The 16,100-nt window shown below is 46.2% G+C and overlaps 1 protein-coding gene across 1 annotated transcript in view; it reads right to left on the reverse strand.

Annotated features, from left to right (window-relative positions):
- The window catches only part of LOC133933204 (neural cell adhesion molecule 2-like), a 231,797-nt gene that overhangs the window by 62,515 nt on the left and 153,182 nt on the right, over positions 1-16,100 (reverse strand). Inside the window, 3 exon segments of the mRNA XM_062380147.1 lie at positions 380-523; positions 4,042-4,248; positions 10,149-10,223. Coding sequence (XP_062236131.1) covers positions 380-523; positions 4,042-4,248; positions 10,149-10,223 — 426 coding nt within the window.

Raw genomic sequence — 16,100 nt, forward strand, 5'->3', positions numbered from 1 at the left:
AATGGGACTCGAGAGCATTCAGCTTTTTCCTCTCGATAATCGAGTGCATTTGGAGGGTTTACATTCAAAATATAATTATTTTACTCGAGAACTTTTTTACTATGATTAATCAGCTTCCGGAATAAATGCAATCAGTTTCTTCCGTGACACAAAGGTTTGTCTCGATAGCATGAAATATTCAGGACAGAGTAAATAACCAAAATCGAATAGAATCTAGAAATGAGGGAACTAAAGAACAAGAACACATTTTTTCCCTCTACAACAAGTTTAGTGGTATTTGCAAGAGAATTCAAATTATTCGGAAATGAATTTTGTGCCCATTGACCTCCCACAAAAAATTATAATCACTTGAGTATGAAAGAAGGTCATGAAGACTTACTGCGGTGTTCCTCTGTGATTTCCTTATCCTGGTAGTACCACACCACCACAGGCACCGGTGAGCTAATGACATCACACACCACCTCCGCCGTGTCGCCGTGGCGGAACTCCTGTGGTGACTGAACATCCTGGAACGTCAGCCTCTCTGCCAAGATCAAACGAGATGGAGATTGAGCACTTTTTTTTTTTTGGGGTCCCCGGTTATTAAAAGCAGACACATTTATTGCAGGTCTGAACATCAAAAGGGGAAACGTGAAAAAATAGAAAAATAAAACTGCAGTGCTCCTAATGCTATCCTGTTCACTGAGACAGGGTGGGAGTGGTGGAAAAGTATTCTTATAAAGGCATGTCAGTCCAATTTTCTGTTCGGTTTGAATCCAAAAATTAGAAAGAAAAGAAAGAGACATACGGGTAAATGGTTGAAGATAACAATATCAAGATAAAAGAAGATGATCCTTTATTAGTCCAGATATGGGGAAATTTGCATCAGTATGTAATAACTAACATGAAATACTTAAGTGTAATGAATATAAAGATACGAGTGGAATAACAACTTATATATAAAGTTTATGAAAAAGAACAATATGGACAATAATTGCACAGAAAGAATGAATATTGCACAGTTAAACCAGAGTAAAAGTGGAGTTCATAATGGGTGAGCATTACGTTCATGTGAGGCAATGATCTGCAGTCCAGATTTCTCGTGTTTGGAAACAGGCACACGAGACAATGTACGCACTGGAAATGGATTCCCTCGCATATTCAAAGCTAATCCCGCTCTGAGACTGGGACGCAGATAAGGCGATTCTAATGAAACCACGAGGGAAGACAGGAGGACGGCCATTCCACTCGCTGCCAATCATACCCAGGACAGCAACATAAAAAGGACAAACAGCGAGCCGAGATATTCCTCAACTTATTTTGGAGAATTAGACGACAACAGAGGCGGCCTTTGATTCACTCTCTCCTGGTTTCATCGGTAACAGATTCCCGTTGACCGTTTGAGGCGGCGTCCCATCTCCTCCACAAACATTTGGTGTTTTGACAAGTTGCTTTTATCGAAAACGCTGTTCTTGGACCGGCTCTTCTCTCCACAAGCGGCACACCGTCCCCCTCCATAGCACCCTGGTTCCGGATAGCCGACTTTGATGAGCGCCGGTTTTCTGGCACTGCCGGCCGCCGCAACCACCTGCCACCGTCGGCACGCTGCATCGTGGAGGTATGAATAAATCAACAACAGCTCCCCTATCAGTCCCTTTCCGTTAGCAAGGCCGCGCCATTAGCATTTCACCGGGGCTGATTTATGCCAGGCTGCTTCCTAAAATGAGCTTTCTCTTCCCGACCGCACCCCCCCGCCTGTGAACGTGTCTGGCATCTCAGTGTCTCCATTAACTTCAAGGATGCCTGTGCGTGTTTTGTCGTTCACTCTGTTGGTTTCTTATTAATCCCCCCCCCACACACACACACACACACTTGTGTTTTTTTTTATCTTCAAACTCTTCCCTCTCTCTCTCTCAGGTTGAAACACTTCTGGAGTCGCTTGTTCCTCCCGTTTTGTATCCGTTTCCTGCCTCTGTTGTTGTCACACTGCTCTACACGGGAATCAGTGAGGGAGACAAGTTCTCCAGGGTGACTGCCGCCCGCTCGGATCGAGAACGGGCTCGGTACGGTTTTTCTCTCCTGTTGCTTGTCTACACATCAATGCAGGGATTACTGTGACTCGTTTACAAGACAGCGTCCCTGGCAGTCTCTCAACTGGGACGCAGATTTTCCGTCTTTACTGTAAAAACATTGCTGGTTTTGGAAAAGTGGCTTATTGCTTCGTCCATTAATGAACTGAGGAGATAGGAAGTGGTGCAGGCACTCTCCTGGCCAGCTTTGCCATGGCTGCTCAGGTGACATTATACAGCAGGTCATTTAAAGCTATTTTGGCTTTTGTCAACACTCGCAAGTGTTCCCTTTCGTCTTTGCTCAAACCCACGAATATGATACGCATGGTGGCTCTAGGGGAAACCCTCCGAGGAAACATGGCCAATTAATTAAAACATAAGCAAAAAGTGTTGTGTTGGTGGTCCTAAAGGATTCATCCTCTGGACACCACAAATTCCAGTACAAACTTTGTGCCGGGCTGATTGGTGCTGCCATCGGCAGAGCCAGCAAGGCTGCTGGGCTTAAAAAAAACAACAACCTTGACAGCAGCATTTGTATGTTTGCACCATGCAAGTCCTCTAATTTGGATTCAGAGCTGATCCGCCACTCGGCTTGGCACGATCATTACAGGCTATCACAGAGATGTCAGCGACTCGCGAGCGGGTGTCGACACTGGGCCTCCCGCGGGTCGGGAGTTTCATGTACAACAACATGTTCTAGTGCACAGGCACCGTGCGCTGCCTGAGGAGTCCTCGCCTGCTCCGGCTGTGCGCTGGCACAATGGTTTGCCGGGGGCTTTGGGCGGGTTTCCATCCGCATGCTGCTCAGGCCCGGGTGAGTGACGCCTGGTTACCGTGGAAACAGGGGTTCTCGGGGCGCTGGTTATGCGGCGAATGAGGCGAGGGGCTGAGCGGTGTCAGGTGGGATTGAGGCGGTGATGTCTCCCTTAATGATTCGCCGGGAGAGGAGGGAAAAGGCAACCACACAGCAGGTGATGGTTTCCAGTGTGTGTCTGCCTCCTGTAATCAAATCCCTCTACGGAGACGTTCTCTGCAGTTAAACTCGGGGAAGACTCCCCGTGTATCTGGAAGCTCGGGTTACTCCCGATTCATTCGCTTCTTATGTAATCTCCGCACGTGTCTGTTGCATGCATTGGAACGTTAATCCATTTCCTGTCGCCATGATGCCTGAGAGCAGAAAGTGTAAGTATTCGGAAAGGTGCCCTTTATAAAGATACAGAGCTTGAGCAAAGATTTAAAAAAAAAAAACAGACTGGAGGGTTTGTCTGTGCAGCTCTTAAATTATATATATATATCCCAGACATTCTGCAGTAGCTTCTCACTTATAATAGTCAAACTCCAATCAAACAAAGGTTATAATAACTCCTAAAAAACAAAATGCATTTATCTCTTTTCCCCTGCAATTCCCCCAAATATAAATTTAATCTAAATTATTAAAAGTAATGTCGGGTTTTTCGCCTATTTCTGTTATGATTGTTTTTTTTCTATCCCAGAATATAACTCCCTCCAGGTTGTTAAATATGTAACGAGGACATTACCTCAGTGTTAATGATCGCTACTGCAATTCTGGCCCTATGTTTCCGTATTCTTTTCCAAGGCAATCGCAGCAGTGATTAGGTTGGAGACAAGCTGGATGTCATGCTCAAGGACACTTTAAATGAGGCAAACAGCAGTTAAATTACTGCTCGCCCTGAGGATGGAACCTGCGATGGGCCCGACTCTGTGTCCACCGAGCCTCCCTGGCCTCCTCACACTCCGGTTTTTGCCTGGGCAATAGTGACGGGTCAGCAGGGCAAGTGGGCCTCAGTGCAACATCTCTCATTAAAGCTGGCAGGATCCTATGCTATCACTCACTGTCCTTGTGCTCTAATCACAAACATGAGTGGCACACACAAGCTCACAAGCTCACAAATAAGGTCAAAGGCTGCATGGATCTAAAATACACACGTGCACAGTTAGAGCTAGGACAGTGAGGATGGGAACATGAGCTTACGGTAGATCTCCAGCACGACCGAGGCCTCCTCGGTGTGACCGCTGGCGTCCGTGGCCTGGCAGCGGTAGATCCCGGCATCCTCGATGATGGCGTTGTAAATGATGAGCCTGGACCGCGACGTCTCCGTGTGCAGCGCCATCCGCTTGGACTGGACGATGCGCTCGCCCTGGGGGTTGTACCAATCCAGCCTCACCGGCTCGCCGATAGCTAGGAGGGGGAGAGAGAGAGAGAGAGAGAGGGAAACAATCAGTCCATTTTACTTCTTTTTACCACGCAGGTAAGGATCATGCCCGTCTGACTGACAGATAGAGGACCAAGTGCAGCTCAATTCCAGTAGATGAACCTGGACAGTTTCTTACAAGGCTAAATATTTGAGTCCTTGACCCATTAGTCAGCAGAGAGCAAACCTCCACTGATTGCAATTTCAGAGTTTTTTAGAGGACATTTTCCGCCCACATGACACATCAAAGATACAACAGAGGGAAGAACAGGGAGGAACTCAACAGGTTCCTCAGCCCTGACTCATTTACGGGCAGCCGATCACCTCCAGATTCAGAAGAAGGCTGTGTTGGATGTTCTCTTTGTTCCGCTGAACAGCTGAGCACCTTCCAACACAGTTGTTAGAATTTGTGACGGGGTCAGACGGACTGAAGTCATCACTATGTCATAATCTTGGATTTACATGGCTAATAAGTCGGTAAAAGAACAGGGGACCTATGTAGGCTGTAAAATCCTCTCTCGTTTCCACTATCACGTGCTGAGCACTAAGCTTGAGAAACAGAATCCCGAGCCCCTGCTAACTGGCTACTGCAGGAGATGATGGGGCCATCTGCAGGCGGCAGGTGCCCCTTGCCTGTCGGTGTGGGGGGCCATTACTTAGCCCATCAATCAACTGAAGACTTGAACAAGACAGGAAATGCACAGAGGCTTGTCCAGTCCCTCGGAGACAAGTCTCTGAGGTTTCAATTATGGAAACAAAAGGGAAGAAGAGGAGGAGGAGGAGGAGGAGGAGGAGGAGGAGGACAGAAAATAGAGGCACTGCAGATTTGTGACACACATTTCATCCCCGGGAGAGGGGAGGCGGTTTGAATGCTCCCTTTCCCCTCGGTGACTATTTGGTGAACGCCCTTGGGCCGAGCTTTTAACCCGCGCATGCTCAGCCGTCAGCCGCAGAGTGTCACGGTGGTTCAACTCAACAGCTCCCAGGTGGAAAGAGCCGGTGCTGGTGTGGATAATTGGCGTGTTTCTCCAGTTATGTAGATACGTGATGACATAAATATAATAATCTCTCAGTTTTACAGCACACGGTTGCTCAAACGTAAATGCTATGCCTCTTGATGTCTGCAAGAAAACACGCAGCCCCCCCCAGCATGCTAACACCATTACCATCACGTCCCTGGCAAGTGTTGCTGCGATGATATTGTCTAGGTTCTCCTCCTCCTCCTCCCGCGTGGCCCACAGCTTGAGCCTCGGGGTTCACGTGGGTACTCGCAGGGAACGGATCAGTGTCTAACGTGGCTGCGTGAGTCCTTTTATACCTGATAGCGTTGAAATGTTATCACCTCCCACCATTTTTTTTTTCAGCCGGCTGACAACAGAGGCAAGCTGAATGTGTTCAAATTGACGCAGCCGGCGCGGCGACAGCACGTTTGCCTCACAGGTGATCCGAGGAGACAGGAGCATGTGTCTTTGCGACCGGATGAATAGCTGGTGGAAATCGCTGTCAAGGCGGCTCTTAAAAATCTGCATAAGCTCAGTCATTATTACTGACTCTTGGCAAGAATGAATGCTCGGTGATGGACTCTTCTGAGAGAAGAGTGGTGAGACGTCGCTGATCACTTTTTCGAGGTGCCAGCGAAATCTGTGCACGGCAACAACTGATGGCGTTTTTTGAGTCTCGCTTTTTTAAATGCAAATGGAGAAGAAACAAAGCCTCGCGTGTGAAAGGACTCTCAGACAACTGTTTCTGACACTTTTTCAGCAGTTAGGGAGCATCACATAAAAGCAGCTGAAATAATGAAGCCATCTCAGCCTCCCGCACAAGGCACATCTATCGACATCCGACGGGCCCCTTGGTACCAGAATTAGCCGAGCCCAGGCCGAAACGCTCCTGTCCCTCCGCTGGCTGGCAGAGCTATGGTGGTAATTGATTTAGGCCTCCCGGGAATGAGTCAGCAGGGGGAGAAGCAGGAGCTGGAGAGGGAAGGAGGAGCACTGGTATGTGCGTGGGTTGACATTATGTCCAAATGATTGGTTAAGTATCTATCGATCTCTTTATAAGCTTTAATATATGGCTAGTGGGTAAACGTAGTCGTACTGGTCAAGCGGTATGACCTCTAATACTGTTGTTAGACGTATCTGAGGAAACCACATAGAACCAATCGCTGTCGGATCTGTTTTGACTCCCGAGCCTGCATCCGCAGCTGCCTCTTTTTTTCCCCGCAGCCAACATGTGTTCTGGCTCTCTGCCACTTCAGTCAATGGGGAGGTTAAACACACACTTAAGCACCAGTTTATCCACCTCCTCCTTATTTGTCACGCCACAAACACGGCTCTGTTTCATGCTCGCGCACGAGGACAATTTCACATCAGAGAAAATCTCCAGTGTCTCGTGTTTGTTTTTGTTTTTTTTTGCCCCGACAGTAGGTTCGACTTTGTCATTTTAAAAACAAATACGGAGATGGGTTCCAGAAGAAAAATACTTTTATTACTCTTGTTTTGTACACATTGTCGGGAGGGTTTTAATGAAGGGGAGAAACCTGAAGAATTGAGGCGCTTCCATACGGGGCATGAGGGCCAACTGGAAGTTTGTATGGGTGTCGAATCAACGCACAAACTTCAGCTATAGACAACATGTGACAGATATTATCAGCGTTGTGTTTTATTGTGGCCAGGCTAGAAGAGCAGCATGGCCAGTACCACCAGTCCATACACAGTATCACATCCTGGGCTGGTACTTTGCCTCTTCTGTACTCACACAGTAATGCAGATTTCTCTCCCCATAAATCTTAACTAGTGTATTCCGTGTTTTTAAATTGTATAATTTGCTTCGTGCAGGCAAAAATAAATTGTCCATTGCACCGACAGTATAACTTGACCCTTTTTTTCACTTCCTGCATAATATGAGATAATAACAATTTCCTTGTTATTATTAGAAATTAGTACATAAAGCATTAATTACTCTTTTAATTATTCTCTATCTGATTCCACAGTAGTAGAGAGTAATTCATGTATTTTAGTGGGCAACCATTGGATAAACAGGAAGACAAATATTATTTTCGAGCAGCACATTAAAAAAAATTTATGAACTCAATGCAGCCTGCAGCAGCAAACAGATGACATATGACACATATAATGCACATATTAAACAAGGTCTTATCAACATACACAATAACGTTAATGTGGACAAGTGCATCTGTGCAGCAGCTGCTCACATGTCTCCCTGTCTGGCTGTCATAACAGACATGTCCCCCCAGCTCTCCCACAACTATGCTGGGAACAAACTGGCTCGAGGTGAAAGGTGACCCACACTTCCCTCTCCGCTCGCTGACGACAGAGACCCGCCTATTTTCTAAAGACAATCTCTTTAACCGCCCCCTCTCCATCCCGGCGGCGGAGTTCACCTCCGTCTTTTTTGTCTCCCCGCCTCTAACTTCACCGTTTTCTCTCTTTTCTCGATTCACATCTTCACCGTGACACTTTGCTGTGAGGGCGTGAAACAAACGAACGGAAAGAGCTGTTGTTTTTTTTTTTTTTTGCAGCGAGACGTGATTAATGAAAGCTTATTGCGCGGAGGAGACGTCCTTGTAAAGACAAGAGTCGATGAATGCACGACACGTGGTCCATTTTGAGGTGAGATAAAAAGCTGTTTTGAAAATGAATACTTTAAGAAGCAATTTGACAGGGATGTATTAATTCATTATGTTCAGCGCTGATGGGAAAGTTGATTCTATCCTGCATATTTCATGCTTAAGCAGGTTATCTGGCAAATATCAAGCCAGTTTCTGCTTTGTCCTCAGTGAAAAAGAAAAAAAAAAAAACTGCTCTTGTATATTAAATGGACCTTGGGGACAATTTCTCTTCTGTTAATTAAAATGCCCCTGGCCACATTCAAAGTTTTGACCAGTATTTCACTTCTCACACCCGTTTGGCTATTGTCGGTCGACAAATTAACCTTTGTTGGCAACTTGTTAAACGTTTCTCAACACAAACAGAAACACTTTTTGTTGGTGTTTTTGCTCCTTTTTGGCAATTGTGTGTTCATGTCGTACAACTGCCATGGCAAAACAATTGCCTTTAAACCAGTTAAGAATTGTTTTTAAATATTGCACCAAATACATATTAGACAAACAAACAGACTCACAGTCAGTGGAAAAGTGAAACAGGTGGAGAGCACAGCCAGAGACACAAAGAGACAAACTGACAGGAAGGAGGAGAGACAAGGAGACGCAGGTGGGATGCATTAGGAAGTGGGTGCAGGTAAAGGAGGTGGGGAACAGCAAGAGGAAGTGACACAGGAATGTCAAAATAAAAGAGGAAATGACTCAACGCAAGGGATCACTATAAAGTAAGAAACCTTGAGGCGGAGACAAACAGGGATGGCTGACAATCAAACACAGTAGGTCCATCCAAAAACACAAATGTAGAAAAGTCCAAAACATAAATCAAAAGTTTCACAACCAGGGAAGAATCACGACGACATTGAAAGTGTTGAGGTAATAACCAATGCTACATTCTGCTGTGGGCAAATATAAAAATGGAAGAAAGCTCATAAAATATGAAAAATGAATCGTCTAGAAAACATTTAGCTCCATCAGCGTCTGGCCTGATGAAACAAAAGTTTTTTTTTGGAACTTTCTTATTTATGTCATCTGGTCCCATCTATTTAAAGCTGGAATATTTAAAGAAGTCGGGGAGAAACATGGAATTTATGCTGGATTTAAAACAAAACAAGCCCTCGCCCCCGCTGCTGACCAGCATTTGTCTTTCCTTTAACCCAAAACCTTTTAGAAACGATGTGTATCGAGCGAGAAAAATAGATTTCACCCGGGCCCCTCACTTTGGAGAACAACGCCCTCACCTCTGTGTTCTGCCTTCCCTCACAAAAAGCAGCTCAAAACAAACCCGTGAATCAACATTCAACAAAAGTGCCCTCCTGTGCCTCCTGCTCCTCCCGTCTATTCCGGTCTGTATTTATGTGGACATGATTCATACAGCGGGACAAGCCGATGCAAAGCCAAAAAGTCACTTTAATAGAATAGCTCCGTATTTTTTTTTTAATGTTTGCAGGCTTTGCTTTGGTTTCACCGGGATTTAGCTCATTTTGTTGCCACTGACTGTTCTGCCCTGCTTTACAGCAGACCCCCGGTTGGCAGAGCTGCATGTGAATATGGTCAGGAAAAAACAAGGAGAGGTTTGAATGCCAGTGGCGGACGAGGGCAGGAGAAAGCCACGAACGACACAAACACTTCCTCCCACGCACTTTGACGGTGGATGGTGGCAAACCCTCTTCTGCCTCAAAGCCGGTTCCCATTCTTCTCGCTTCTGAGTGTTTTTTTTTTCACAGACAAAGCTTTTACCTTTGCCTTTCAATCGCTGCCAGTTTCTTTCCATTCACCTCTATTCCTTTTTTTCTCTCTACCTCCCCATTATGTCCTCCTCAGCACCTCGGCGCCGCACCACCGCCCCTCCAAGTGTGCCTGGCCTCCCCCTGGCTGTTAGCTCCACGCTGAGTGGGTTGGCGGGAGGGAAGAGGCAGCCGGCGGGAGGCGGGCCGGGGCCTGCCAGAGTGCGCTGCCACCCCACCGAGCCGCTGGCACCGGCGCCGGGTGCTCTGCTACGGCTGAGTGCTGATACGGGCGTTCCGAGAGGACGTGGAGGACAAGCGACAACGGGGGGGGAAGGGGGCCGTCCCTCCTGTGGGGATCCAGTCGCCGCTGGGCCGCGGAGTCACTCACCATATGGACGTCAAACGCACAACAAACAGACTTCACAAAGCGCCGACGTAAACCCCCTGCTGCATCTCTGACCGGCCTCCACACACAGGCACACACATGCATACAGACAGACACCCCCACGTCAAAATGAGGGTCCGCGGCGTTTCTTACCTGTGCAGATGAAGAATTTGGACTCTCCGACGCTTAGCTCCACTTTGTTCAGGGATATGGACACCTGCAGGGCGGCTGCAGCACAGGAAGGGGAGACAGACGAAAACAGGGAAAATTGATTAGTTATTATAAGAGAACAGAGCACAAAAGAGCCTCATTGTTTGCAGACTGCAGACACATAATAATACAAAATTGCTCTTAAAGACGAGTTCGGCTTGCTTAGCAGTGTGGCTCATTTCCTTCTCCATGCCAGATTTTTTTTTTTTCATTATCCGAGGACCATTTTCAGTTGTGCGTCACCATTTACCGCGATTAGATGAAAGGCAGGCGGCAGTCTACATGCAAATATCCTTCTACCAAAATAAGGGGCTTCTCAGAAAGAACCCATTTTGCAGCTTTATAACAGCAGTTTCTTTTCCATTCACTTTTCTCCATTGTGATGTCGAGTTTTTCCCCTTCCTCGTGGGTTTGTACCATCTCCGAAACTAAAGTACTTTTTCTTTTTATCCAAACTTAATTTGAAAATTGTACATAACCGCATTCAAAGTTACTGTCTCTCAAAAGAACCCAGCTACTGCTCCTCCGCGCTGCAACACATTGGCTTTGTACTGTCCTACAGGCGCATGGGTGTTCGTGACAAGCTTGCCAGTCAGCTCCGCACTGAATGTGGATCCTTTCAGCCCCGAGGTGCTGTAATGCTATTTGCAGTTATCACTACCCAACAACAGGTTTATGAATTGAACAACAGACGGATGGAAATTTAACAAGCTAAGAAATAGCAGAGATCAGTAAATACTTCAACCGGTGCTGCTATCTCCCTCCGGTGACAAATAGCGGTCGAGCGAGGCTCCAACACATCGAGAGCCTCCGAGAGAAAAAAGCTGACTGGGTATATTCGCTGGGAGACGTGCATTCACTTTCATGACAGGAAAAAAAAAATGGAGCACCAGTGCCACAAAATGTGCGGTGTCAAGCGACAAAGCCTCCTTTGTAAGCGCCGCCATAACGCCGCACAATGGGCTGGCTCCAGGTGGGGCTTTTTAAAAAGCTGGAGTGAAATGTAGCTGAATGAAACTGGGGCTGGAGCTCGGCTGGTTGGGAGTTAAAGTCAGACGGAAGAAAGAGAAGGAAGAAAAATCCGGGAGGCAAAGCCAGGGAGTGCGTCTACGTGTCTAATGTGATGAGTAACGATTGGCCACTCAGTGGGGAGAGGGTCATTTTTGGGCTAGAGCCTCTTGACGCAGCGGCAGTCTATGAACCTGTCATATCAGAGCCCCCCCACCCCCCCATCCTTAGCCCACATCTAGTTAGCATGAACCTCCAAACACACACGCTGTAAAACGCCCTAATGGATGTTAATTCTCGCCACAACACTGGACATTTAACAGCGGAGCTCAGGGCGCCTGTCTATAATTGAGAAAATGATGAAATGATTGTCTGCTGCTGCTCGGGGGAGGGGGGGGGGGGGGAGGGGTAGCAGCACCACAGTGAGGCTGCTCTCTGGCATTTATCACAGGGAGCCATCTGTCGTGAGTCCAGGCCGCCTACAGGTGGCAGTGGAGGGGCACCGCCGCGGCCGCTAACCTGAGGGGTCGACATGATGAGGTCGAGGAGGATGGCAGTGTGTTCGATTGGATTGATGCTGCGTAAGGGGCACACACACACACTTACAGACACACACACACACGGAAATCGAATCCATAATGTTTACTGGTATGTAGTATGGCACTGAGACCCACACACACAGACATGCACACGCATGCACACGCACGCACACACACGCGCACACACACACACACACACACACACACACACACACACACACACACACACACACACACACACACACACACACACACACACACACACACACACACACACACACACACACACACACACACACACACACACACACAACCACACACACACACACACACACACACACACACACACACAAAGTTGGACGATATATCTCAATGCATGTTTGCACTATTACCGGTTTGCACTACTCTAATACCATCCACCGTGCGACTTATGACCGCATACTACCTGTATACCTGTGTACTATCACTTATTATGCGTACTTACATGCACTGTGTACTTCTATGTTTACACCGGGGATCAGGGAGAAACGACATCTCAATCCCGTCCCTGTGCATATGGCAGAACTGACGATAAAATTGACTTTGACTTTGACGTATGGTCACACACAACCATTTGTCACTATGTAAATGCATTGTACTACTACTCAAACAAATGCACACACACCCACAAAACAAACACACAGACACACACGTAGCATTGAACGAGAGACTTTCATTGCAATGCACAAACACATGTAGCCCTCGGTCACACACAAGCATTCGTAACTAATTTATCTAAATGCACTACACTATACTGAAAACTACACAACACACAGACACACACACTGGACTGTTTCCAACAAATAAATGCGGATACTGTTCTAGGGGTTGATTAATCATGTCTATTTAACCTTGTGCCCTTCGACACCGCCTGCCTCTGACTTAAGGCTGATTCCGATCAGTGCTTCAAGTACTTTAACGGTTTTCAATTATTAATTGATCCGGGTCTGTTTGTGCTCGATGTGATTGATCGCGTAATAAGTTGCTCACAAAACCCGGCAAGAAAAATGGGCCTCCTCTCTCTTTCCCGCCGGAGTCGTTGGTGTGAATCACGCAATTAAGTTCAACCTGGAAATTGCAACCGTATTTTTCCGGCTGAAATGCACATCAGTCCCTGCAGCGAGCGCACGTTGACATTTTAATGAGAATGCAGACTGGATTTGAAATATGACACGGGAGAATTTGTTTATTCAACACCGTCTCACCTGGTAGGGACACAAAGAGAGACGAGCTAAGTTGATTCATTTTCAGAAATGGAATGTTTTTGGTGTCTCGTTCACCTGCTTATTACAGAGCTCGGGTCAATATGTGCAGGAGCCTGACAGCAATTATCAGATCCAATTATCAGCTCCTCTAAAGGAGCATTGGTGACAATGGAAATTAGACAACAAACAAAACCATTGATTTAATTTGCAACACGTCAGACATGGTCGATGCCGTACAATTATCATTTTTGAATCCGAGGAATAAAAAGTTAGAGGAGCAGGGTTATGGTTCATAATGCTGCTGGTTCAGATATCACCCGATTGGCCGGGATTAATGTTGAATGCTTGACCAATCCTGAGTCAGATTGTTTTAATATCATCAGATAACTAAATTGTTGTTACCTAAAATGACAGAAATCATCTTCAATAAAAATGAATTAGAGGTGGACTTTGACCTTTTTGCTCAGGCCATGTCCCATCCACTAACATGCAGAAGGCGTGGTCTATAACCTATACTCTAGGCAGCCACCAGGGTTTGATCAAGATGCACTGGCTTCACTTATACACAGCTGGCATGTCCTGGTTGATAAGGATTAGCAAACTACAGACTCTCCTTTACTCACATCTTATTGTTGGAAAACTTTTACCTTAGGTAATGTAAGAAGACCTTAGATAGATATTACTTATTGTCCTTGTTACTGTAAATATTTAGTTTAATATCACGCACTACTTTTTACATCCGATGCAGAGTGCATTGTAACTTTTCATTTCCTCTAAATGTCACCAACATTATTACTTTTCAATGTGAGAACCACTAATTGTATCTTAGCTTGAATACTCAAGTTCCTTCAATTTCATTACTGTTGTAATATTATGCAGTGTTTCTTTGCATGATTGTGTTTCTTATCTCATCTCAGCTGAGGGTAATCTCTTCTTCTTCTACTTTTTAATATTAATGTAATACTTTTTTCTATATTTTGTTAGAGGAAGCAAATGTCAGTTTGAACTAATGAAAGTTTTTTTTTCCGTCAGTCTTTTCATTTCAGCAGCTTGACAACATCCTGTCGTAACGTGAGAGCCATTATCCCCTCGAGTGAAATCTAATGTTTGGTTCCTTCTTACAGCCCTCGTCAGCATCAACCCAGTTCACACTGCCTACACTGTGCCAAATGGCCGACAGACAAGTTCTGAAACTAACTGACTTCTCAGCGACGGAGCCAAATATCTCCCTCAGGTGTTGGTGGAGACCAAAGCAGAGCTGCCAGGAACACGAATCCAAATGAATTCCCATGTTGCTGTGTACCGTATTCATTGATACAGTTTATAGGGTGATTATATGTCAGTGCAGTGTTTACAGCTAGTTTCCTTAACGGCCAATAAACTCCACTGATGAAGAATTAAGCAGAAGTCAGCTCTCTGTTCTGGAACAGCTCGAGCAATCAGTGTGAGATCTTCTCTCTGATATCCTCGACCCCGACCAGTGACGAGGGAGAAAAAAAAAGAAATGTACTGTCGTCGAGTCACAAAACGTTTTGGATGTTCTTGTAAGGATGCCAAATCGATATATTCCACAAATTGAGGTCATGGAGGTCGCGGTGGAGGAGCCGGCCCCCCGCTGACATGACTCAGCAACATCTGGACTCGCCGCAACAGTGTGTGAAACTCGCTCGATCAGTGCGACTCAATCTGGAGGCCGCGCACACTATTGCATTCGCTAATCCCGAGCGTTTGATTGACGGCGCGGAGGGCGTCGAATCAGCTGGCAGCCGCGGTAAAACACGATTCTCTAATCCTGTGCCGCGTTAAAAGCTCCATTACAGCCGTGGCCAAATAAAAGGCACCGGAGAGAACATGCCTTTGTGTGTTCGGCAGAAGGGTGCGCGGGGGCGTGTGTGCTCATTTCTACATGTGTGGGTTGCTGTGAGCGTTGGGTCCGTGTGCATGTGTGTGAATGATACGTGCCTACGAGGCTAAAAGAACACAAGAAAAAAAAATTCTCTGCCTTAATTGTTTTGTGATTTAGCGAAGGAGTTGAGTTCTTCCCTTGAACCACGGAGACGGAGAGAGAGACAAAGACACAAAGTGAGAGTGGGCAGAGCGTGAGCGGCAGAGGGAAGGAGATAAAATACTAATTACAGTGTTTTGTGTGCAACCCCGGACCCGTGTGTCGAAAAGCTTTTCTTCAAAAAACGATATCCAGTTAGAAATTAGCTTTTGAGCAATGAGCGTTGTTTGAAGCCGTTTCTCAGGTGAGCGGTGGCACCGGGCGGTGAGGGATCGAGAGCCTATCTGGGATTTCTTTGTTGGAAGACAGTTAAATACACAATTTGGCATATGTTTTGTTGTTTTAACCGTCATTTTCATAGGAAGCACAAAGCTGAAGCACAACACTTATTATTTCATGATCATTTATGGATTGATTTATGGCATCTTTTGTACAATCGGCTGTGGTTTCTCCTCCAGGTCGACGTCTATAGAGCTTTTCTAGTCAAAGCACTTTACAGTACAGTTTGTCCCTTGACCTATTCACACAGACCTTCATACAGTGCATCTGCTGTATATGCAGCACTTTCTCTTTGATACATCGGGAGAAAATCGCAGAATCTCTGGTTAGAGGACGAGCCGCTCTACCTCCTGAGCCACAGCTGCCTGTGTGCACTCTCCTGAGTTAGTGGGCGAGCTGCACTGGTTTACTCACAGTTACAGCTTTGTAATCATATCTGGGGGAATGAGGACAGCTGAGCCGAGACGCCAAACTATTAACTATCTTCCGTCTGTCTGTGTGGAATTTTATAATCAATTTGAATTTGTGGCTGAAAGAGGTCAGAAACTGCACATTCGCTGAAATCGGATCAGTTCTCCCCTCAGTCCTGGAATCTGACTGGACGAGCGTTTCATCAATTCCTCTCCGTCGAATGCACTTTTCTCCAAGCTAGATGTTAATGTGTGAATTAACAGCTCAGAGAATGGTCAGATTAAACTGTCACTGGATTCTGGCTTTTCTCTGGAGCATAGTCTAATCAGCATCTCTGAATAACCCGTAGGTGTGTGCATGCTTGTTTGTATCAGGGTTAGTTCTGTGACCATGGGGTGTATCTTCACTT

Source organism: Platichthys flesus, chromosome 22 (genome assembly GCF_949316205.1).
Source record: "Platichthys flesus chromosome 22, fPlaFle2.1, whole genome shotgun sequence".
NCBI classification, from domain to species: Eukaryota; Metazoa; Chordata; class Actinopteri; order Pleuronectiformes; family Pleuronectidae; genus Platichthys; species Platichthys flesus.